The sequence below is a fragment of the Bufo gargarizans genome, chromosome 6 (genome assembly GCF_014858855.1).
Source record: "Bufo gargarizans isolate SCDJY-AF-19 chromosome 6, ASM1485885v1, whole genome shotgun sequence".
NCBI classification, from domain to species: Eukaryota; Metazoa; Chordata; class Amphibia; order Anura; family Bufonidae; genus Bufo; species Bufo gargarizans.
The window spans coordinates 184,400,576-184,423,746 of record NC_058085.1 but is presented as its reverse complement, the minus strand read 5'-3'; the positions used below and the strand labels follow the sequence as shown (position 1 = coordinate 184,423,746).

The 23,171-nt window shown below is 51.2% G+C and overlaps 1 protein-coding gene across 2 annotated transcripts; it reads left to right on the top strand.

Annotated features, from left to right (window-relative positions):
• The first annotated feature begins 513 nt into the window (after nt 1–513).
• SEC22A (SEC22 homolog A, vesicle trafficking protein) lies at nt 514–21,189 on the top strand. 2 transcript variants are annotated; one of them, XM_044298595.1, is made up of 7 exons: nt 514–645; nt 8,876–9,067; nt 11,503–11,666; nt 11,960–12,139; nt 14,570–14,688; nt 16,963–17,025; nt 20,757–21,189. In XM_044298595.1, the coding sequence occupies exons 2-7, from the start codon at nt 8,886–8,888 to the stop codon at nt 20,955–20,957; spliced, it is 909 nt and encodes a 302-aa protein (XP_044154530.1). In that variant the 5' UTR covers nt 514–645; nt 8,876–8,885; the 3' UTR covers nt 20,958–21,189. The 2 variants fall into 2 exon arrangements, with proteins under 2 accessions (XP_044154530.1, XP_044154531.1); XM_044298596.1 differs by having other exon boundaries at nt 575–692.
• Nucleotides 21,190–23,171: the final 1,982 nt, after the last annotated feature.

The window sequence follows — 23,171 nt, the reverse complement described above, 5'->3', positions numbered from 1 at the left end:
CCCATAGGGAGGTAGGTGAGCGCTGCACTCGGACCCATAGGGAGGTAGGTGAGCGCTGCACTGAGAACCATAGGGAGGTAGGTGAACGCTGCACTCTGACCCATAGGGAGGTAGGTGAGCGCTGCACTCGGACCCATAGAGATGAATGCAGCGGCAGAGTCCAGCAATCACACACTTATCAGCTGCTGGACAGCCCTTTAATAACTGATCTATTTTGGGGCCTTAAAGGGGATGTACAAAAAAAAAAAAGGGCGAGAAGGAATGCTTAAAAAAGTTGCACTCTTCAGCTGTGCCCACGATGGAGCAGTGCTGCAGTGTATAGCATCGAGGAAGGACGCAGTTTCTGATGACCTCCTCACTAGAACGTGCGGTAAATCACCGCGACCATTACGTCACGTCTCCTCCATTGTAAAGCGCCTACCAGACCCGCACAGGTAAGAGGACGGTCACATGATCACTGCGCGGGTCACGTGCTCAGTCCCCGGAAGCGCCGCTCACACACGGTCTCCATGGTGACAGCAGTCTCCACTCCCGGCGTGCAGCGCGATGGACACGTCACGTACGAGGCAGAGAGAGGCCTGAAGAAGCGGAGCCGGGAGCTCGACGGGGGCGGCTCAGGAACCGGGGAGAGCCGGGAGATAGATGGTAGGAAGACGGTGATAGCGGGAGACCCCGATAAATCGCTGCCGCAGGTGTGAACTAACGTGTATAGGCCGCACACAGCTGACAGGGGCAAGAAGCCTGCAGTGCACTGCCCACAGAGAATAACCCCCATCATACACCACCCAGAGAGAGAGAATAACCCCCATCATACACTGCCCAGAGAGAATAACCCCCATCATACACCACCCAGAGAGAGAGAATAACTCCCATCATACACTGCCCACAGAGAATAACCCCCATCATACACCACCCAGAGAGAGAGAGAATAACTCCCATCATACACTGCAGAGAGAATAACCCCCATCATACACTGCCCAGAGAGAATAACTCCCATCATACACTGCCCAGAGAGAATAACCCCCATCGTACACCGCCCGGAGAGAGAATAACCCCCATCATACACTGCCCAAAGAGAGAATAACCCCCATCATACACTTCCGAGAGAGAGAGAGAATAACCCCCATCATACACCACCCAGAGAGAGAAAATAACCCCCATCATGCACTGCCCAGAGACAGAGAATAACCCCCATCATCCACTGCAGAGAGAGAATAACCCCCATCATACACTCCTCAGAGATAATAACCCCCATTATACACTAGTCAGAGAGAATAACCCTTATCATACTCTACCCATAAAGAGTATGAAACCCATCATATACTGCCCAGAGAGAGAATGATTCCCATTATACACTGCTTATAGAATGACCCCCCCCCCCCCCTGTCCCAGAGACACCCATCGTACACCGTCAGTAGAGGGAATGTCACCCGGTGTACACCGTCCGTGGAGATAATGTCACCCGGTGTACACCGTCCGCGGAGGGAATATCACCCGGTGTACACCGTCCGCGGAGGGAATGTCACCCGGTGTACACCGTCCGCGGAGGGAATGTCACCCGGTGTACACCGTGCGCGGCGGGAATGTCACCCGGTGTACACCGTGCGCGGCGGGAATGTCACCCGGTGTACACCGTGCGCGGCGGGAATGTCACCCGGTGTACACCGTGCGCGGCGGGAATGTCACCCGGTGTACACCGTGCGCGGCGGGAATGTCACCCGGTGTACACCGTGCGCGGCGGGAATGTCACCCGGTGTACACCGTGCGCGGCGGGAATGTCACCCGGTGTACACCGTGCGCGGCGGGAATGTCACCCGGTGTACACCGTCCGCACACTTACAGTCCAGACACAAATGTTGCGCTCTTGGCAGAGTCGGTCTGTTCTTTTCCAGCTAGGATGGAATGTTCCATGGAGCATAGCATGCTGGGAGGTGTAGTTCCACAGCTGTTGGGGAGACACAGATTGTTGATGCCCTTTGAAGTGATGGAAATTCAGTAATTGCGGTGACTGTTTGTCTTGGACGTTCCTGTGGCAGGTACCAGGAGATCGGAGAGACTGGCAACTCGTGGGTTAAATTGACAAGTTCCCTGTGGCTCTTAGGCTAGGTCTACACGACGACATTTGTCGCACTAATGTCGCGCGAAATGGCAGTCTATGGTGTTGCACTGCAACATGCGACATGCTGCGACGCGACAGTCGCAGAAAATCCATTCGAGATGGATTTTTCTGCGACTGTCGCAGTCGCAGCATGTCGCATATTGCAGTGCGACACCATAGACTGCCATTATAAAAATTGTCGCGCGACATTAGTGCAACAAAATGTTGCGCCCTATCTGTCGCGCAACAAATGTCGTCGTGTAGACCTAGCCTTATTGTGTCTGTGTTTTGGTGAATGCCCCCCCCTTGCTTCAGGTGTTGCTTGTTGGTAATTTACCTTCCCCATAAGTAGCCGCTTCTCGCTCTTGGAGGTGCGGTTTATAGATTGTCTTCCTGCCTTCTAGCTGCTCGGTCGTAGCTCTGGCCGCTCGGTCGTAGCTCTGGCCGCTCGGTCGTAGCTCTGGCCGCTCGGTCGTAGCTCTGGCCGCTCGGTCGTAGCTCTGGCCGCTCGGTCGTAGCTCTGGCCGCTCGGTCGCGCTCTGTGCGGCTTCTGCAGTCGCCAGTTTTCTACTTTCAGATAAGTCTTGCCTGAGACAGAGACTTCCTTTCGTCCATCTGGGGAGGAAGGGGTTGTCTCTGCTCCTAACCTCTTTCCAGGGCCTTATCGGGACATAAGGGCCTAGGTATCCAGCATACGAATATTCCTACCTTTAAGCTCTAGTCATATCGATAGGTGGTCAGGGCCCCGATTAGGGTTGTAATTTAGGAGGTGACCTGTTCCGTCCCTAGTTTCCAGGACCAGTTACTGTTCCCCCACCCTGATCGTGACACTGTTCTGGTGGTAGCGCCCCCCCGTACGGCAGTATTGTCGCTGTCCGTCCTGATCTTTGGCTGCAGGATGATTGTTAAGGGAATCGCGGATCTCACTTTGTCTGGACTGCACTTTGCCTCCGCCATAACACTGCAGCCAGGAGCCAATGGAGCAGAGCTTCCCTCAAAGAGGACTGTCTGACAGTGGAGCAAATCATCAGCTGTGGCAAGTATTAAGTCAGGACAGGCTTTCAGCAGAGATCTTGACATTGATGAGGATTCGCAGCACAGAGTATATTACACCGTTCCATGGCTGTACGCTGTGGGGGGCGCTTCTGCGTCTGGCCGCCTCCGGGCTCCCAGCGCAGCAGACTTGTTCTTTCTGTACATGCACAGTTGTAACGAAACGGCAACAGCCAGGGCCCCTTTTCTGCACCTGTCGCTCTGCAGTAAACGCAATAAAGTCATTTTTAATGCGTTTCTTGACAATTCTTTAGGCCTCGCAGTATGAAGACACACAAATAAATTCTGTTTGTGACGCCAGTTGCAACGCAGAGGCAATGGCCAGGGCCCCTTCAGTAATATCTGTAGTGGTACCCAGGTGTAGGAATGGCCGAGTGGTATGGGGCGGCCTAAAATGTCCCTTAATGTTGTGTGAGTGTCACGGTGCTCCTACCTGGATATGGCTGCCCCAGGCGTTGACTCCGAAGCAGACAAATAATGGAAGAATCGTTAAGGAATTTGAAGAAATAATTAAGTCCAGACCTTGTGATGAAGTTGAATAACAGCTTTACTTTGGTAAACGTTTCTCCAAAACGGTTTACAGACTTTGTCTTGGTCCCAGCAGGCTTTAGCATTAAAGTTGGCAGGTAAACTCATCTCCTAGCTTCTTCTTGATGCTACAGCTTCTTTCTTTGTAGTCTGTCTCTTTAATTATGTTGAGGAACTCTTCCTCCTGGCTATTGAGGCTCTAAGCTGTGGCCTCCACCTCCAGAAGAGCTGAAGGGGCTCTGGCTGGCTTGGGCACATCCAGCAGAGACGTGCCCAGCACACCCTCCTTCCCCTAGCAGAGGGTAAGCTAGACTAAAACTGGTCCCCACCCTTCCTGCAGGAAGTAGGACTCGTCCACCCCCACAGAGGAGCGTTAGAATGGCATGGAAAGCTCCATTCTCTCTAACTGTAGCTCTTCCGTGTTTGCTGCCACCTGCTGGTGATCCAGGCACATTACATTTGAACATAACAGTGCATTCCTATTTCTAATGTAACTGTGTAGTGGACCTGAAATAAATACACAAGATGGCATATACTAGCATACACAGATAGAAGCAGGGCGTAGGGGTGGTAATGTCACTCTGGGGCGTTACACATTCCCTCCCCCACTGCCTTCTACCCGAGGCCGAGCTCCAAACATCTGCCGTGTCCTCCCCCGTCAGTCATCCGCTCGGCGCCCAGGTTTTGGCGTCTTTTTGCAGGATTTCGTGCTGTTGGTTTTTTCTTGCTTTCCGCAGTTCATTAAATCGTCTTCTATTGAGGAGTTTGAGTTATTAATGTCACCGTTAATGGAAACGCCAACAAGACGACCGTATATTTCACGAGATAAAATCCATGAGTTTGTATCTGCAGCCAACATTGCAGAACATAAAATCGCCATTTACTCTGCACATATTTCATCTTTACTGGAGAGTAATAACGCCCCGGAAAATACGACATGTCACTTATAGAGGAGGATTGGGGAGTTGTACCTGCAAGTTCTGAAGTAGTCATCATGGGGGTCAGTGACGTCTCTGGACTCTGTCACTCATCCTATTGGGTACACTACAGTCATCCTCTCCTCTGAAATGGCTGATAACAGGGAGCAATAGACTGTATTCTCCTGTCCTACAGTCATCCTCTCCCCTGAAATGGCTGATAACAGGGGGCAATAGACTGTATTCTCCTGTCCTACAGTCATCCTCTCTCCTGAAATGGCTGATAACAGGGGGCAATAGATTGTATTCTCCTGTCCTACAGTCATCCTCTCCTCTGAAATGGCTGATAACAGGGGGCAATAGATTGTATTCTCCTGTCCTACAGTCATCCTCTCCTCTGAAATGGCTGATAACAGGGAGCAATAGACTGTATTCTCCTGTCCTACAGTCATCCTCTCCCCTGAAATGGCTGATAACAGGGGGCAATAGACTGTATTCTCCTGTCCTACAGTCATCCTCTCTCCTGAAATGGCTGATAACAGGGGGCAATAGACTGTATTCTCCTGTCCTACAGTCATCCTCTCCCCTGAAATGACTGATAACAGGGGGCAATAGACTGTATTCTCCTGTCCTACAGTCATCCTCTCCCCTGAAATGGCTGATAACAGAGGGCAATAGACTGTATTCTCCTGTCCTACAGTCATCCTCTCCCCTGAAATGGCTGATAACAGGGGGCAATAGACTGTATTCTCCTATCCTACAGTCATCCTCTCCTCTGAAATGGCTGATAACGGGGGCAATAGACTGTATTCTCCTGTCCTACAGTCGTCCTCTCCTCTGAAATGGCTGATAACAGGGAGCAATAGACTGTATTCTCCTGTCCTACAGTCGGCCTCTCCCCTGAAATGGCTGATAAGAGGGGGCAATAGACTGTATTCTCCTGTCATCCTCTCCCCTGAAATGGCTGATAACAGGGAGCAATAGACTGTGTTCTCCTGTCCTACAGTCATCCTCTCCCCTGAAATGGCTGATAACGGGGCAATAGACTGTATTCTCCTGTCCTACAGTCATCCTCTCCCCTGAAATGGCTGATAACAGGGGGCAATAGACTGTATTCTCCTGTCCTACAGTCATCCTCTCCCCTGAAATGGCTGATAACAGGGGGCAATAAACTGTATTCTCGTATCCTACAGTCATCCTCTCCCCTGAAATGGCTGATAACAGGGAGCAATAGACTGTATTCTCCTGTCCTACAGTCATCCTCTTCCCTGAAATGGCTGATAACAGGGGGCAATAGACTGTATTCTCCTGTCCTACAGTCATCCTCTCCTCTGAAATGGCTGATAACAGGGGGCAATAGACTATTCCTCCTGTCCTACAGTCATCCTCTCCCCTGAAATGGCTGATACAGGGAGCAATAGACTGTATTCTCCTGTCCTACAGTCATCCTCTCCCCTGAAATGGCTGATAACAGGGAGCAATAGACTGTATTCTCCTGTCCTACAGTCATCCTCTCCCCTGAAATGGCTGATAACAGGGGGCAATAGACTGTATTCTCCTGTCCTACAGTCATCCTCTCCCCTGAAATGGCTGATAACAGGGGGCAATAGACTGTATTCTCCTGTCCTACAGTCATCCTCTCCCCTGAAATGGCTGATAACAGAGGAGCAATAGACTGTATTCTCCTGTCCTACAGTCATCCTCTTCCCCTGAAATGAGCTGATAACAGGGAGCAATAGACTGTATTCTCCTGTCCTACAGTCATCCTCTCCCCTGAAATGGCTGATAACAGGGGGGCAATAGACTGTATTCTCCTGTCCTACAGTCATCCTCTCCCCGGACACATATGATAACAGGGGGCAATAGACTGTATTCTCCTGTCCTACAGTCGTCCTCCTCCCCTGAAATGGCTGATAACAGGGGGCAATAGACTGTATTCTCCTGTCCTACAGTCATCCTCTCCCCTGAAATGGCTGATAACAGGGGCAATAGACTGTATTCTCCTGTCCTACAGTCATCCTCTCCCCTGAAATGGCTGATAACAGGGGGCAATAGACTGTATTCTCCTGTCCTACAGTCATCCTCTCCCCTGAAATGGCTGATAACAGGGGGCAATAGACTGTATTCTCCTGTCCTACAGTCATCCTCTCCCCTGAAATGGCTGATAACAGGGGGCAATAGACTGTATTCTCCTGTCCTACAGTCATCCTCTCCCCTGAAATGGCTGATAACAGGGGGCAATAGACTGTATTCTCCTGTCCTACAGTCATCCTCCTCCCCTGAAATGGCTGATAACAGGGGGCAATAGACTGTATTCTCCTGTCCTACAGTCATCCTCTACCCTGAAATGGCTGATAACAGGGGGCAATAGACTGTATTCTCCTGTCCTACAGTCATCCTCTCCCTGAAATGGCTGATAACAGGGGGCAATAGACTGTATTCTCCTGTCCTACAGTCATCCTCTCCCTGAAATGGCTGATAACAGGGGAGCAATAGACTGTATTCTCCTGTCCTACAGTCATCCTCTCCCCTGAAATGGCTGATAACAGGGGGCAATAGACTGTATTCTCCTGTCCTACAGTCATCCTCTCCCCTGAAATGGCTGATAACAGGGGGCAATAGACTGTATTCCTCCTGTCCTACAGTCATCCTCTCCCCTGAAATGGCTGATAACAGGGGGCAATAGACTGTATTCTCCTGTCCTACAGTCATCCTCTCCCCTGAAATGGCTGATAACAGGGGGCAATAGACTGTATTCTCCTGTCCTACAGTCATCCTCTCCCCTGAAATGGCTGATAACAGGGGGCAATAGACTGTATTCTCCTGTCCTACAGTCATCCTCTCCCCTGAAATGGCTGATAACAGGGGGCAATAGACTGTATTCTCCTGTCCTACAGTCATCCTCCCCCCTGAAATGGCTGATAACAGGGGGCAATAGACTTGTATTCTCCTGTCCTACAGTCATCCTCTCCCTGAAATGGCTGATAACAGGGGGCAATAGACTGTATTCTCCTGTCCTACAGTCATCCTCTCCCCTGAAATGGCTGATAACAGGGGGCAATAGACTGTATTCTCCTGTCCTACAGTCATCCTCTCTCCCTGAAATGGCTGATAACAGGGAGCAATAGACTGTATTCTCCTGTCCTACAGTCATCCTCTCCCCTGAAATGGCTGATAACAGGGAGCAATAGACTGTATTCTCCTGTCCTACAGTCATCCTCTCCCCTGAAATGGCTGATAACAGGGGCAATAGACTGTATTCTCCTGTCCTACAGTCATCCTCTCCCCTGAAATGGCTGATAACAGGGAGCAATAGACTGTATTCTCCTGTCCTACAGTCATCCTCTCCCCTGAAATGGCTGATAACAGGGAGCAATAGACTGTATTCTCCTGTCCTACAGTCATCCTCCCCCCTGAAATGGCTGATAACAGGGGGCAATAGATTGTATTCTCCTGTCCTACAGTCATCCTCTCCCCTGAAATGACTGATAACAGGGGGCAATAGACTGTATTCTCCTGTCCTACAGTCATCCTCTCCCCTGAAATGGCTGATAACAGGGGGCAATAGACTGTGTTCTCCTGTCTTTTTTGTATACAGCAGTCATTGTGTGCTGAAACGTTTTGCCGTTTTCTTTTAGCCTCTGCATCTGAATGCTTCACAATTTCAAGACTTCTGCTTGCTTTCAGTGAAGGGGAACATTGTTGTTTTTAGGCAGAAGCGGCAGTGTTTCTCTGGGAGCGGGGCTGTACATACCTGTAGGGGACGCTGTCAGACACAGGGCAGTTTCCATGATGGTTACAGCATCTGAGGGGTGAGCGCAGCTTTGTGGGGTGTTGTCTCGTTCACCCCACTGAGCGTTTGTCACCTCCATACGGGGTGAGTGCGGAGAGCGCAAAGTCTGGAGTCACACGAAGCCTTTTCTGGTTACAACCGGCATTAGAGGAAACGGTCACCGACCCCCAGCCCTGAAGATCCCGGGGAGTCGCTGATCTGCAGTGCTCCTTCCACAGGCAGAGGGGTCATTGTGAATGTATGATCTGTGGAAAGTTGGGAGACCTCCTGTACGGGACCAGTAATGGCAGTCTCCAGCGGTGGTCAGGAGGGCAGTGATGTCACTAGTTGGCGGGTAGTGATGTCATGTGTCACATGACTTGGTTATTAGTGGATTGTCTAGCGCGTATTTTACCGTAGTCGCAGTCATCTGACCCTGAGCTTGGGAAAGGGGGGGGGGGTGCAGCATATGCTGTCTAACGCTTTAACCCTTTCTGTTCTCTCTAGACCATTGGAAATGTCGGTCATTCTGTTTGCTTCGGTGGTTCGGGGAAGAGATGGACTCCCACTATCCGCCTCCACTGACCACGAGCAGAACATGTCCGTGCAGGAGACCAAGAAGTACCTAAAAGTGCTGTCCCGAAAACTGGAGCAGCTGCCGGACCGGTGCACCCTGAGGAGGGGCCCGCACCATGTCAAGTGAGTAGTCGGGGGCTTCTGCACCGCATCTGGGGGTACAGTACCAGGAGTCGATCTGCTGTACGCACCGGATACACCGCGCCATTTCTGCACCGCATCTGGGGGTTCAGGGAATGTATCAGGAGTCGCTCTGCCGCACGCACCTGATATACAGCGCCATTTCTGCAATGTCAGGACGCAGGATCCACTCACTCATGAAGCTGCCTAATGAGTGCTCCACGACTGTGTGCTTCAGTTCCTCCCTGTTTTTAGTATCTCTGCTTGCTGTCGGCAATGAAGAAATTCAGTATTTACATTCAGTAGGTGAAAGCTTGTCCTGACGGTCTCTTTTTGATGCAGCTGAGGGAGTGTTACATCTATGTAATTGTGTCAGGGCAGGTAAGAGTCCGGGCACGAGAGACATTCATGCTTGCGTTGTATGGAGCGCACTGATACATTGTAACAAACCCGACAGATTTCTGAATGTAAATCAGAATGTCCATATTCACTGACAAGTAGAGATCTAGAATATGGTGAATGAGTACAGGACTTTCCCTTATACAGGGATGAAGCTTTATGTACCGGAGGGCGGCTGCAGAGCAGATGTAGGTGACACACGTTTACAGCGCCCTTTGCACCTGACGTCCCCCCCATCTTTGCATCCGACGTCCCCCCCATCTTTGCACCCGACGTCTCCCCCCCCACCGTTGCACCCAACGTTTCCCCCCCCCCCACCGTTGCACCCAACGTCTCCCCCCCCCCACCGTTGCACCCAACGTCTCCCCCCCCCACCGTTGCACCCAACGTCTCCCCCCCCCACCGTTGCACCCAACGTCTCCCCCCCCCACCGTTGCACCCAACGTCTCCCCCCCCCACCGTTGCACCCAACGTCTCCCCCCCCACCGTTGCACCCAACGTCTCCCCCCCCCACCGTTGCACCCAACGTCTCCCCCCCCCCCCACCGTTGCACCCAACGTCTCCCCCCCCCACCGTTGCACCCAACGTCTCCCCCCCCACCGTGTTGCACCACCTCCCCCCCCCACCGTTGCACCCACGTCTCCCCCCCCCACCGTTGCACCCAACGTCTCCCCCCCCCCACCGTTGCACCCAACGTCTCCCCCCCCACCGTTGCACCCAACGTCTCCCCCCCACCGTTGCACCCAACGTCTCCCCCCCCCACCGTTGCACCCAACGTCTCCCCCCCCCCCACCGTTGCACCCAACGTCTCCCCCCCCCCACCGTTGCACCCAACGTTTCCCCCCCCCACCGTTGCACCCACGTTTCCCCCCCCCACCGTTGCACCCAACGTCTCCCCCCCCCCACCGTTGCACCCAACGTCTCCCCCCCCCCCACCGTTGCACCCAACGTCTCCCCCCCCCCCCCACCGTTGCACCCAACGTCTCCCCCCCCCCCCACCGTTGCACCCAACGTCTCCCCCCCCCCCCCACCGTTGCACCCAACGTCTCCCCCCCCCACCGTTGCACCCAACGTCTCCCCCCCCCACCGTTGCACCCAACGTCTCCCCCCCCACCGTTGCACCCAACGTCTCCCCCCCCCCACCGTTGCACCCAACGTCTCCCCCCCCCCCACCGTTGCACCCAACGTCTCCCCCCCCCCACCGTTGCACCCAACGTCTCCCCCCCCCCACCGTTGCACCCAACGTCTCCCCCCCCCCACCGTTGCACCCAACGTCTCCCCCCCCCACCGTTGCACCCAATGTTTCCCCCCCCATCGTTGCACCCAACGTTTCCCCCCCCCCCCATCGTTGCACCCAACGTTTCCCCCCCCCATCGTTGCACCCAACGTTTCCCCCCCATCGTTGCACCCAACGTTTCCCCCCCCATCGTTGCACCCAACGTTTCCCCCCCCATCGTTGCACCACGTTTCCCCCCCCATCGTTGCACCCACGTTTCCCCCCCCCATCGTTGCACCCACGTTTCCCCCCCCCCATCGTTGCACCCTACGTTTCCCCCCCCCCCATCGTTGCACCCTACGTTTCCCCCCCCCATCGTTGCACCCTACGTTTCCCCCCCCATCGTTGCACCCTACGTTTCCCCCCCCATCGTTGCACCCTACGTTTCCCCCCCATCGTTGCACCCAACGTTTCCCCCCATCGTTGCACCCAACGTTTCCCCCCCATCGTTGCACCCAACGTTTCCCCCCCATCGTTGCACCCAACGTTTCCCCCCCAGCGTTGCACCCAACGTTTCCCCCCCATCGTTGCACCCAACGTCCGTGTGTGTCCCCATCGTTGCACCCAACGTCCGTGTGTCCCCACATCGTTGTACCTCTGCATTCCTGGTCGCTGCACATCCTACATCATTGCAGCTTCCTATCACATCCACTTTGATTTCTCTCCTCTCCCGGCAGGGCATGCTGGGAGTTGTAGTAGTGGGGAGCGTCAGAAGTTGCAGACTACTGATTCCGGTCCTCACTGGTGCCTTGTGTTGTTGCAGCTTCATCAGCTCCCTGGGTGTCAGCTACATGATGCTGTGCTCGGAGAGTTACCCCAGCGTCCTCGCCTTCTGCTTCCTGGACGAGCTTCAGAAAGAGTTCATCACCACTTACCAAATGGTTCACATCAACTCCGCCATCCGGCCGTACTCCTTCATCGAGTTCGGTGAGTGACCAGTACTGAATGTGTAGCAGCCATTCCGCCCTGGTGTGCACTGGTTTGGCACCGTTTTAGTAGAGACTCGGCCTGTGAGCGGACATGCGGCTGCGTGGATGCTTTGTGTCCACAGTCTGTATAGGTAACACAAGAGCATTCGATAGAGAGCAGGTGAAGCGGATCTGACAGATAAGTGGGGCCTTAGGAAGATGGCGACATGATAAGCGGCAATATAAAGGGCAGGCTTCTGCAGTATAACGAGGGCTTTCCTCACTGCTACAGCTTTTCCTCTGCTCCAACAGATAATTTCATCCAGAAGACGAAGCAGAGATTCAACAACCCCCGCTCGCTGACCACCAAGGTGAACCTCGCCGACATGCAGACCGAAATACGCCTGCGGCCGCCCTACCAGGTCTCCCTGCAGGAGCTTGGCCTGGAGAACGGGGTGAACCAGCGCAAAGACCCAGCCTACAAGGGGATAGGTAAGGAGCGCGCCTCCAGCGCCATCTACAGGGCAGATAAACCCCCAAGACGAGCCCTGGAGTCCCACATATCTGGTGGCCACATCCTTCAGCCTGCGACGGGCAGTGTTGTAGTGACCAGGATCCTGCATAGGAGAGAGCGCCCTCTGCTGGTTGCTGGACTCGGCAGGGTCTTGCCCAGACCTCCCTATATATCGGTGAGAGACACGGGGCTTTTCTCAGGAGGAGCTTCTCATGTCTGTACCCATCCTGCTGCTCATCTCCCGTCTTAACAGAGCGCCATCTTCTGTCTACAGCGCGCTGCGCTCTGCTGTCACGCTAAGCAGACTGTTCCTTTAAACGGCGCTGACACGGTGAGGACCTCAAGTGAGGTTGGAGGTGTTAGGTGCCTCACTAGTCCTTTGTAATCAGAAACCATCCTCCTTTTAAGATGTCTAAACGTGGTCAGAAGTTAAAATCACTGACTCTTCTCAGTCTGTAGGGATTGAGGATGACTCGTGGGGGAGGGGATCTACGTTTCCAGGCGGACATGTTTTACTACGCTGCTTTGATGCTGTTTTACAGTTGAAAATCCACGTGGCAGCTCTGCAGGATCCTCTGCCGATTCACCCCCACACAGTATAGTTGTCTGGCCCTTTAAGGATTCCTTCACATCTGCAATATTTCCCCTGTTCTGCTCCATCGGATAAGGGGCCCCAGTGGCTCCTGACGTATTCCATTGACTGTTCAAGGAATCTGCACTGGAGGCTCCTAACGTAGATGTGAATGAGTAGAAAAAGACGGCTGGCACTCACTATGTGGTTTCACATCTAACAACAATTTATTAATCACTAAACCGCTAATATGACAGTAAAATACATTTAATATAAAAATAATAATTAAAAAATCCCCTAAAAAATAAATACTAAAATGCAAAATGTCTTGATGTATCGGATCACAAACCGCACCAGAAAATGAACAAAGTCTCTGTTGGAGAATGGATAATTCTCTGCTTAATTTGGGCAGTATGCGTCCAATTAAATATCAAAAGCCGTCACTTTGAATGCAACATATAACCCAGTCCACAAGCTGTATGAGATGCTGTTGGGGAGTAGTGTCACTCACTTTATATTTGTCTTTCACAGTTCTTATAGCAATCTTGTCACTTCCAATTTGAGGTATATGATCGATTTTTAGGGTAAATGTTTGTAGCTTACCCTCCCAGACGAAACTCCGGCCGTCTGTTTGTGCTGCTTCTGCTCGCTCTCAGCGTCTCCGCTCTCCGGCGTTTGTCACGTGGTGTACCGGAGTTATCGCGGGATTTGGATGTTTCAGTCCGAAGATCTGATGAGAGCTGCAGAGTAGATAGAAAATGGAGCGCTCCACTTGTAGAAGGTAATTCAAATATCGTCGATCATGTAGAAAGCTTGTAAAAAGCTTGTTGTTGGCAGGGATATAACGCTAAACGCGTTTCGAGGACTTCAGTCCTCTTCCTCAGTAGCTATCATAGCTACTGAGGAAGAGGACTGAAGTCCTCGAAACGCGTTTAGCGTTATATCCCTGCCAACAACAAGCTTTTTACAAGCTTTCTACATGATCGACGATATTTGAATTACCTTCTACAAGTGGAGCGCTCCATTTTCTATCTACTCTGCAGCTCTCATCAGATCTTCGGACTGAAACATCCAAATCCCGCGATAACTCCGGTACACCACGTGACAAACGCCGGAGAGCGGAGACGCTGAGAGCGAGCAGAAGCAGCACAAACAGACGGCCGGAGTTTCGTCTGGGAGGGTAAGCTACAAACATTTACCCTAAAAATCGATCATATACCTCAAATTGGAAGTGACAAGATTGCTATAAGAACTGTGAAAGACAAATATAAAGTGAGTGACACTACTCCCCAACAGCATCTCATACAGCTTGTGGACTGGGTTATATGTTGCATTCAAAGTGACGGCTTTTGATATTTAATTGGACGCATACTGCCCAAATTAAGCAGAGAATTATCCATTCTCCAACAGAGACTTTGTTCATTTTCTGGTGCGGTTTGTGATCCGATACATCAAGACATTTTGCATTTTTGTATTTATTTTTTAGGGGATTTTTTAATTATTATTTTTATATTAAATGTATTTTACTGTCATATTAGCGGTTTAGTGATTAATAAATTGTTGTTAGATGTGAAACCACATAGTGAGTGCCAGCCGTCTTTTTCTATTTATTGTACTCTCTTGGACTGTTAGAGTGAGCAATCTTTCGGCTAGAGCACCCCTACCTTACTGAGGAGGGTGGTGAGCTATCCACATACCTTTGCAGTAGATGTGAATGAGCCCTTATGCATGTCAGATAGGTTTCAATGACACCTGACTACCTGTCTGTATTCGTGCCTCTTCCCCCCACATTGTGAGCGCTGAGCCATGTAACGCCTCGTGTCTCTCCCCCCATCAGCTCCTCACCAGCGGCTGGAACCATTGACTTTGACTGGGATTATCTCGTGTCTGCTCAGTCTGCTGTGTGCCGGCCTCAATCTCATCCGCGGATTCCACTCGGTGGAGACTCTCTTGCAGGTATAGTCCCTGGGTTATAGGATGGGGGCTCCAGATACACTGGGGGGTCACATACCGCGGCAGCGCCACATCAGCGCTGTACACCCTGCATACTATATATGGACCTCATGGCGCACATCACAGGAATACCCACTAAACATCACGCCCTGGGGTCATGGTCCTCGCCTCTGTGTGTGCTGGGGGGTCAGAGGAGCCGATACCTGAGAAGAGTATTGCTGCTCACAGTGTTCCGAAAAATCAGGACTCGCTGAAGGTCCCTTAGGCTCCATTCACACGTCCGCAAAATGGGTCCGCATCCGTTCCGCAATTTTGCGGAATGGGTGCGGACCCATCTATTCTCTATGGGGACGGAATGGATGCGGACAGCACACAGTGCGCTGTCTGCATCCACAATTGCGGAGCGTGGCCCCGATCTTCGGGTCCGCAGCTCCGCAAAAGATAGAACATGCTCTATTCTTGTCCGCAGCTGCAGACAAGAATAGGCATTTCTATAGGGGTGCCGGGCGGGTGTGTTGTGGATCCGCAATTTGCAGGTCCGCAACACACCACGGACGTGTGAATGGAGCCTTAATGTAAAAATGTATCTGTAATCTAATTACCACCTGGCCGTGATCGCGTGTCGTCCATAGTGCCAAGACTTTCCCTGCCATTCATGAGCACGGGGCAGGCAGTGATAACTGCACTGCATACATCAAATGACACGCTGCGCTACACGCATCACACACTGCGCTACACGCATCACACGCTGCGCTGCACGCATCACAGGCTCAGCAACTCATCACACGCTGAGCAACACATCACACACATCTTTACAACATACATTGCACACTGCGCTGTGCAGTTTGTAATGCGTGTAGCGCAGCGTGTGATGTGTAGCGCAGCGTGTGATGTGTAGCGCAGTATATAGTGAATGCACCACGTTTTTCCATCCTGCAAAGTCCAGGGGAAAAAAATGTATATTGTTTAGTTTTTTTTACAACTGAACTCCATGGTGACGGCTACCACAGGCGTCCATTACATATACGTTTTCTTGTGTGTTAAACGTATGACAAAAATGTGATGTGAACCCAGCCTGACAGGAGTTGAGCAGACGCCACTGACTACTAGTCCGTTCAGTTTCCGTTTTACCGTACATCTGCAGCAGACGCCCTGAACGCAGCCTCCAACGCAGACCCATTCATTTCAGTGGGGCAGCAAAAGATGCGGGCAGCACAGGGTCCGTCCGTTCTGCAGCCCCGCAAAAAAGATAAAACATGTCCTGTCCTTGTCCGTTTTTGCGGACAAGAAAAGGCATTTCTATCACAGGGCTGGCCAAAATGCAGAACGCACACGGCCGGTATCCATGTTTTAGCCAGTTTTGGACTGCAAAAAAATGCGGTCGTCTGAATGAGCCCTTAGGCCTATATGTATTTGAATTACTGCGACTTTCGTACTCCCCTCGGCACAAAAATACTCCTCAAAAATGGTAAGAAGAGTGCGATCTCTGGTGTGCGTCTGCCACGGGACATGGCCGTGCACCTATCCCCCCTTCCCCCCCATTCTCATGGAAGAAGGGAGAGGGTTAAGTAACATGATTATATCCTAAACCGCCTCGAATAAGGAGAGAAAACAATATGGCAGCGATGCTGATCTGCCCTGAATAGTGGGCGCAGCTGGCGGCAGAGCTCGCAGGAAGCCTTTAACGATCCAATTAAACATGGTGACAAATATGGGCAGCGCTCGAGGTAATAAGCGTCACTGCGGGTCATTAGACAGCGGCCGCTCTCCGTCCCGCACTGCGAGCTTCACGTCGTTATACATTGCCCTCTTCAGACGTGAGACAACAGCGCCCCCTGGTGGCCAGTGCCTGACATTACACTGCTCTGAGGATGTCGGGGCTGGTAACATGCGGCTGCGCAGCGCCCCGCAGACCTTTTATCCCGCCGCCCCGCACCTTGTCTCCTTCATCTCTGGGCCGAGTCTCAGGAATTTATTATTATTATTCTGCTACAAAACAGCAGCAAAGCGCGGGACTGATTGTAAACCTGTGTAGTCTCATCATCCAAGCATACTCCCATCATCCCTCACCTACTTATTACTAACATACATTTGGTATTGATATTGGTGTGGGAGGTTAGGCTGTGAACTCCTGGTCAGGGATGATGGGAGTGATACATTGTGTGAGCTAGAGCGATTACATTGTGAGCTTCTGGTGACGGGGATGATGGGAGTGAATCCAGTCTGTACATGTAGTGACTGCGGTGCGCTCACTGATGGCGTCTCTTTGTATTGCAGAGTGATGATGACGTCAGCTGTGTCATCGCCTTCTTCCTGGGAACAGCCGCCTGCCTCTACCAGGTATCCCCCCGATCCACCCTGGATCCGTTTGCACAGCCGCAGCTCTAGTGGCGATCTGTGAATGTGTGTAAAGGCCCCAGACACATTAGTGTATTGTCAGTCCATCAGTCTGATGTGAATGGGGGGCTCCCGACTCCCCGACAGATGATGCCAGCGAGGGAAGGATCGGGCGAAGTGAACATTTACTCCTGATCCTTTAGTTCCCACGGGAGATGAGCAGCACCATAAGTGTCTGGCAGCAGCTTTCTCCCCGCTACCCTTCAGCTGCCACTAGAGGGCGCTCCTCACATACAGATGTATATACAGTCACCACTAGGGGGAGCTCCTGACATACAGATGTATATACAGTCACCACTAGGGGGAGCTCCTCACATACAGATGTATATACAGCCACCACTAGGGGGAGCTCCTGACATACAGATGTATATACAGCCACCACTAGGGGGAGCTCCTGACATACAGATGTATATACAGACACCACTAGAGGGAGCTCCTTACATACAGATGTATATACAGACACCACTAGGGGGAGCTCCTCACATACAGATGTATATACAGACACCACTAGAGGGAGCTCCTCACATACAGATGTATATACAGTCACCACTAGGGGGAGCTCCTCACATACAGATGTATATACAGACACCACTAGAGGGAGCTCCTCACATACAGATGTATATACAGACACCACTAGGGGGAGCTCCTCACATACAGATGCATATACAGTCACCACTAGGGGGAGCTCCTCACATACAGATGTATATACAGTCACCACTAGAGGGAGCTCCTCACATACAGATGTATATACAGTCACCACTAGGGGGAGCTCCTCACATACAGATGTATATACAGACACCACTAGAGGGAGCTCCTCACATACAGATGTATATACAGACACCACTAGGGGGAGCTCCTCACATACAGATGCATATACAGTCACCACTAGGGGGAGCTCCTCACATACAGATGTATATACAGTCACCACTAGGGGGAGCTCCTCACATACAGATGTATATACAGTCACCACTAGAGGGAGCTCCTCACATACAGATGTGTATACAGTCACCACTAGGGGGAGCTCCTCACATACAGATGTATATACAGCCACCACTAGAGGGAGCTCCTCACATACAGATGTATATACAGTCACCACTAGGGGGAGCTCCTCACATACAGATGTATATACAGTCACCACTAGGGGGAGCTCCTCACATACAGATGTATATACAGTCACCACTAGAGGGAGCTCCTCACATACAGATGTATATACAGTCACCACTAGAGGGAGCTCCTCACATACAGATGTATATATAGTCACCACTAGAGCGAGCTCCTCACATACAGATGTATATACAGCCACCACTAGGGGGAGCTCCTCACATACAGATGTATATACAGTCACCACTAGAGGGAGCTCCTCACATACAGATGTATATACAGTCACCACTAGGGGGAGCTCCTCACATACAGATGTATATACAGTCACCACTAGGGGGAGCTCCTCACATACAGATGTATATACAGTCACCACTAGGGGGAGCTCCTCACATACAGATGTGTATACAGTCACCACTAGGGGGAGCTCCTCACATACAGATGTGTATACAGCCACCACTAGAGGGAGCTCCTCACATACAGATGTATATACAGCCACCACTAGGGGAAGCTCCTCACATACAGATGTATATACAGTCACCACTAGGGGGAGCTCCTCACATACAGATGTATATACAGTCACCACTAGGGGGAGCTCCTCACATGCAGATGTATATACAGTCACCACTAGAGGGAGCTCCTCACATACAGATAGTATATACAGACACCACTAGAGGGAGCTCCTCACATACAGATGTATATACAGTCACCACTAGAGGGAGCTCCTCACATACAGATGTATATACAGCCACCACTAGAGGGAGCTCCTCACATACAGATGTATATACAGTCACCACTAGGGGGAGCTCCTCACATACAGATGTATATACAGCCACCACTAGGGGGGAGCTCCTCACATACAGATGTATATACAGTCACCACTAGGGCGAGCTCCTCACATACAGATGTATATACAGTCACCACTAGGGGGAGCTCCTCACATACAGATGTATATACAGTCACCACTAGGGGGAGCTCCTCACATGCAGATGTATATACAGCCACCACTAGAGGGAGCTCCTCACATACAGATGTATATACAGTCACCACTAGGGGGAGCTCCTCACATACAGATGTATATACAGTCACCACTAGGGGGAGCTCCTCACATACAGATGTATATACAGCCACCACTAGGGGGAGCTCCTCACATACAGATGTATATACAGCCACCACTAGGGGGGAGCTTCTCACATACAGATGTATATACAGTCACCACTAGAGGGAGCTCCTCACATACGGATGTATATACGGTCACCACTAGAGGGAGCTCCTCACATACGGATGTATATACAGCCACCACTAGGGGGAGCTCCTCACATACAGATGTATATACAGCCACCACTAGAGGGAGCTCCTCACATACAGATGTATATACAGTCACCACTAGAGGGAGCTCCTCACATACAGATGTATATACAGTCACCACTAGGGGGAGCTCCTCACATACAGATGTATATACAGCCACCACTAGAGGGAGCTCCTCACATACAGATGTATATACAGTCACCACTAGGGGGAGCTCCTCACATACAGATGTATATACAGCCACCACTAGAGGGAGCTCCTCACATACAGATGTATATACGGTCACCACTAGAGGGAGCTCCTCACATACAGTTGTATATACAGCCACCACTAGGGGGAGCTCCTCACATACAGATGTATATACGGTCACCACTAGAGGGAGCTCCTCACATACAGATGTATATACAGCCACCACTAGAGGGAGCTCCTCACATACAGATATATATATACAGACACCACTAGAGGGAGCTCCTCACATACAGATGTATATACAGCCACCACTAGGGGGAGCTCCTCACATACAGATGTATATACAGCCACCACTAGAGGGAGCTCCTCACATACAGATGTATATACAGCCACCACTAGAGGGAGCTCCTCACATACAGATGTATATACAGTCACCACTAGGGGGAGCTCCTCACATACAGATGTATATACAGCCACCACTAGGGAGAGCTCCTCACATACAGATGTATATACAGTCACCACTAGGGGGAGCTCCTCACATACAGATGTATATACAGCCACCACTAGGGGGAGCTCCTCACATACAGATGTATATACAGCCACCACTAGGGGGAGCTCCTCACATACAGATGTATATACAGTCACCACTAAGGGGAGCTCCTCACATACAGATGTATATACAGCCACCACTAGGGGGAGCTCCTCACATACAGATGTATATACAGCCACCACTAGAGGGAGCTCCTCACATACAGATGTATATACAGCCACCACTAGGGGGAGCGCCTCACATACAGATGTATATACAGCCACCACTAGGGGGAGCTCCTCACATACAGATGTATATACAGCCACCACTAGAGGGAGCTCCTCACATACAGATGTATATACAGCCACCACTAGGGGGAGCTCCTCACATACAGATGTATATACAGCCACCACTAGGGGGAGCTCCGCACATACAGGCGCCTCTTGGTGTGAGCAGCAGAAATGTGTTTCTTACCGTTTTGACCAGCGGTTTGTCATCTTGTGTGTTTTTGGCGCAGGCGTTGAGGCCGCTCTGTGTGTTTTTTTCGCAGTGTTACTTGTTCGCGTACAGCACGAGCTGGAGGAACACAAAGTCATTCCTGGCGTTCGGCCTGATCTGCCTGTGTAACATGTACCTGCACGAACTGCGCAACCTCTGGCAGCTCTTCTTCCACGTCACCGTCGGAGCTTTCACAACTCTGCAGATCCGAATGCGGCAGCCACAAAGTAAATCACCCGATTATAACGTCTGATCTAGCCCCGCCCACTGCGCTGCAGGAAGAAGTGGACCAATTCCTTGTTAACTGCCTGTTTTTAGTTTTTTTTTTTTTTTACCTGTTTTGGGGTTTTTTGCAGCCGTGGCGTGGGATCCTCACACGTGGCATCTGCGCCAATGCTGCCTACAGTTTACTGGTCCCGTCGCCGCCTGAGTTATTGCCTTTGTAAGGCAGTTTGATTCTAACCAATAAAATGATTCTGAACAGATCTCGCCCCATCGTGAAAATCTGATGAAGAGCCCTGTACCACCGACCAAAGAATGTTCACTGACAGCAAGCAGTCGTCTTAAAAATTGTGAAAAAGTAAGTCTGTCAGAAAGTAGTGGAACCTTTGAATATACACGGATGAAGCTTTATTTACATAGGACTGCAGCGAGCCGGGTGACTCTGTATGACGCTCGGGAACGCTGCAGATTCTTTGCACTGATAATGTTTTCTACTTTATTCACACGGAACATTTTTTGCGTTCCGTATACGGAACCATTCATTTCAATGGGTCCGCAAAAGATGTGGACAGCACTCTGTGTGCTGTCCGTATCCGTTGCTCCGTTCCGTGGTCCCGCAAAAATTCTGTCCTATTCTTGTCCGTTTTGCGGACAAGAATAGGCATCTCTATAATGGGCCTCCTGTTCCGTTCCGCAAATTGCGGAAGGCACACGGGCGGCATCCTTTTTTTGCGGACCGCAAAAAACGGCACGTTCGTGTGCATGAGGCCTTACTGTTCTAATCTGGAAGAATTAACTCTTCATCACCCTGCAGACTCTCAGCTGTCTGATCCGCGGTCTATGACTCCCCCCCCCCCCCTCCCCCAGTGTGATGTCATCAGTGGTGGTTTAATAGCACTAAAGAAAGGTTAAAAACGGAGCTGGACCTGGAGATGAATAAATTCTGTGAACCCCCCGCAGACCCCCAGGACGGTGAACCCCCCGCAGCAGACTGAACCCCCAGGACGGTGAACCCCCCCCCGCAGACCCCAGGACGGTGAACCCCCCGCAGCAGACTGAACCCCCAGGACTGTGAACCCCCCGCAGCAGACTGAACCCCCAGAACGGTGAACCCCCCCCCGCAGACCCCAGGACGGTAGATTCTTAGAGAACATTAGCTCCATGCAAAGAGCACCGGAGGGTGGCTGCAGTGCATCGATACACGTGGCCTCTGTGTGGCAGCTCCGTGGATCTGATCGAGCTTATCCTTTACTCAGAACTGTTTTCTCATCGTTTCGCCCCCTGACGGTGTGGACGTCCTATAGGCATCAGGCGGCACTTTGTTTTTAGCACCTTACTACATTTGCAGTGGTAGCATAGAGCCTTTACCCTATAATAATCCACCTTATCGGGGCTGCGCCATCTCCTGGTACATCGGAAACCTGTCACCCATCAGCCACACGGGCCATAGGAGCTGACTCCGTGACTAACATGCAGCGATTTCCAGGCATGCTCTGTGACCTGTGCAGGGAGGGGGAGCAGATAAGCTGTGATATTGCTTATTGTGAATGGTGGATCCTGTGTTATCTATATATATATAATTGATACCTTTTGTTGTAATCTTGCCTGTAATGATGAGGAGATGACTACTGAGAAGTGATTTGCACAGACCAAGAAGAGGCGCCTATTAGGCCTAGTGGTCAGTGTGAGAACTGCAGGATTTATTTTATTTATTTTAAAGAGAGTGACATGGAAAATTAAAAATAACACCAAAAATTCTTTAACATGGATGTAAGGCCTCATGCACACGACTGTCTTTTCATCCATGTGCTCGCTCCATATTTTGCGGATAGCGCACTGACCCACTCGTTTCTATGCAGACGTGCACACGTCCGTTTTTTAATTCTGCAGATTATAGAACACGTTCTGGTCTGTATCGTCGGCGAGAAATATGCGGAATACACGGGCGGTGTCTGCGGCCGTGTGCATGACATCTAACCTTATTTAAACAATACGTATTTTCTCTTACAGACGCATCCCCTTAAGTGTTTAACCCCTTCAGATTAGTGGGTGCGCACATATGGCATGGTGTGTATATGGTCCTGTCATGCTCATGTAACACCCCTGTGGTTTGCGGTGGTCGCGCTGTCGGCTCAGGTTGTGGCTCCGGTCCCATCTCGCTGTAGCCTGAATGATCTTCTGTCTTCTCCACTCACATCCAGAGCTGCATTTACATAGTAATGCCTGTTTTTTATTCTCAGTTTCC

Coding starts and splice junctions, on each gene's coding strand:
- SEC22A (XM_044298595.1), top strand. CDS start 8,886: ATGTCGGTCATTCTGTTTGCTTCGGTGGTTCGGGGAAGAGATGGACTC. Junction 11,667..11,959: donor GTACTCCTTCATCGAGTTCG/GTGAGTGACCAG, acceptor CTGCTCCAACAG/ATAATTTCATCCAGAAGACG. Junction 17,026..20,756: donor CAGCCGCCTGCCTCTACCAG/GTATCCCCCCGA, acceptor TTTTTTTCGCAG/TGTTACTTGTTCGCGTACAG.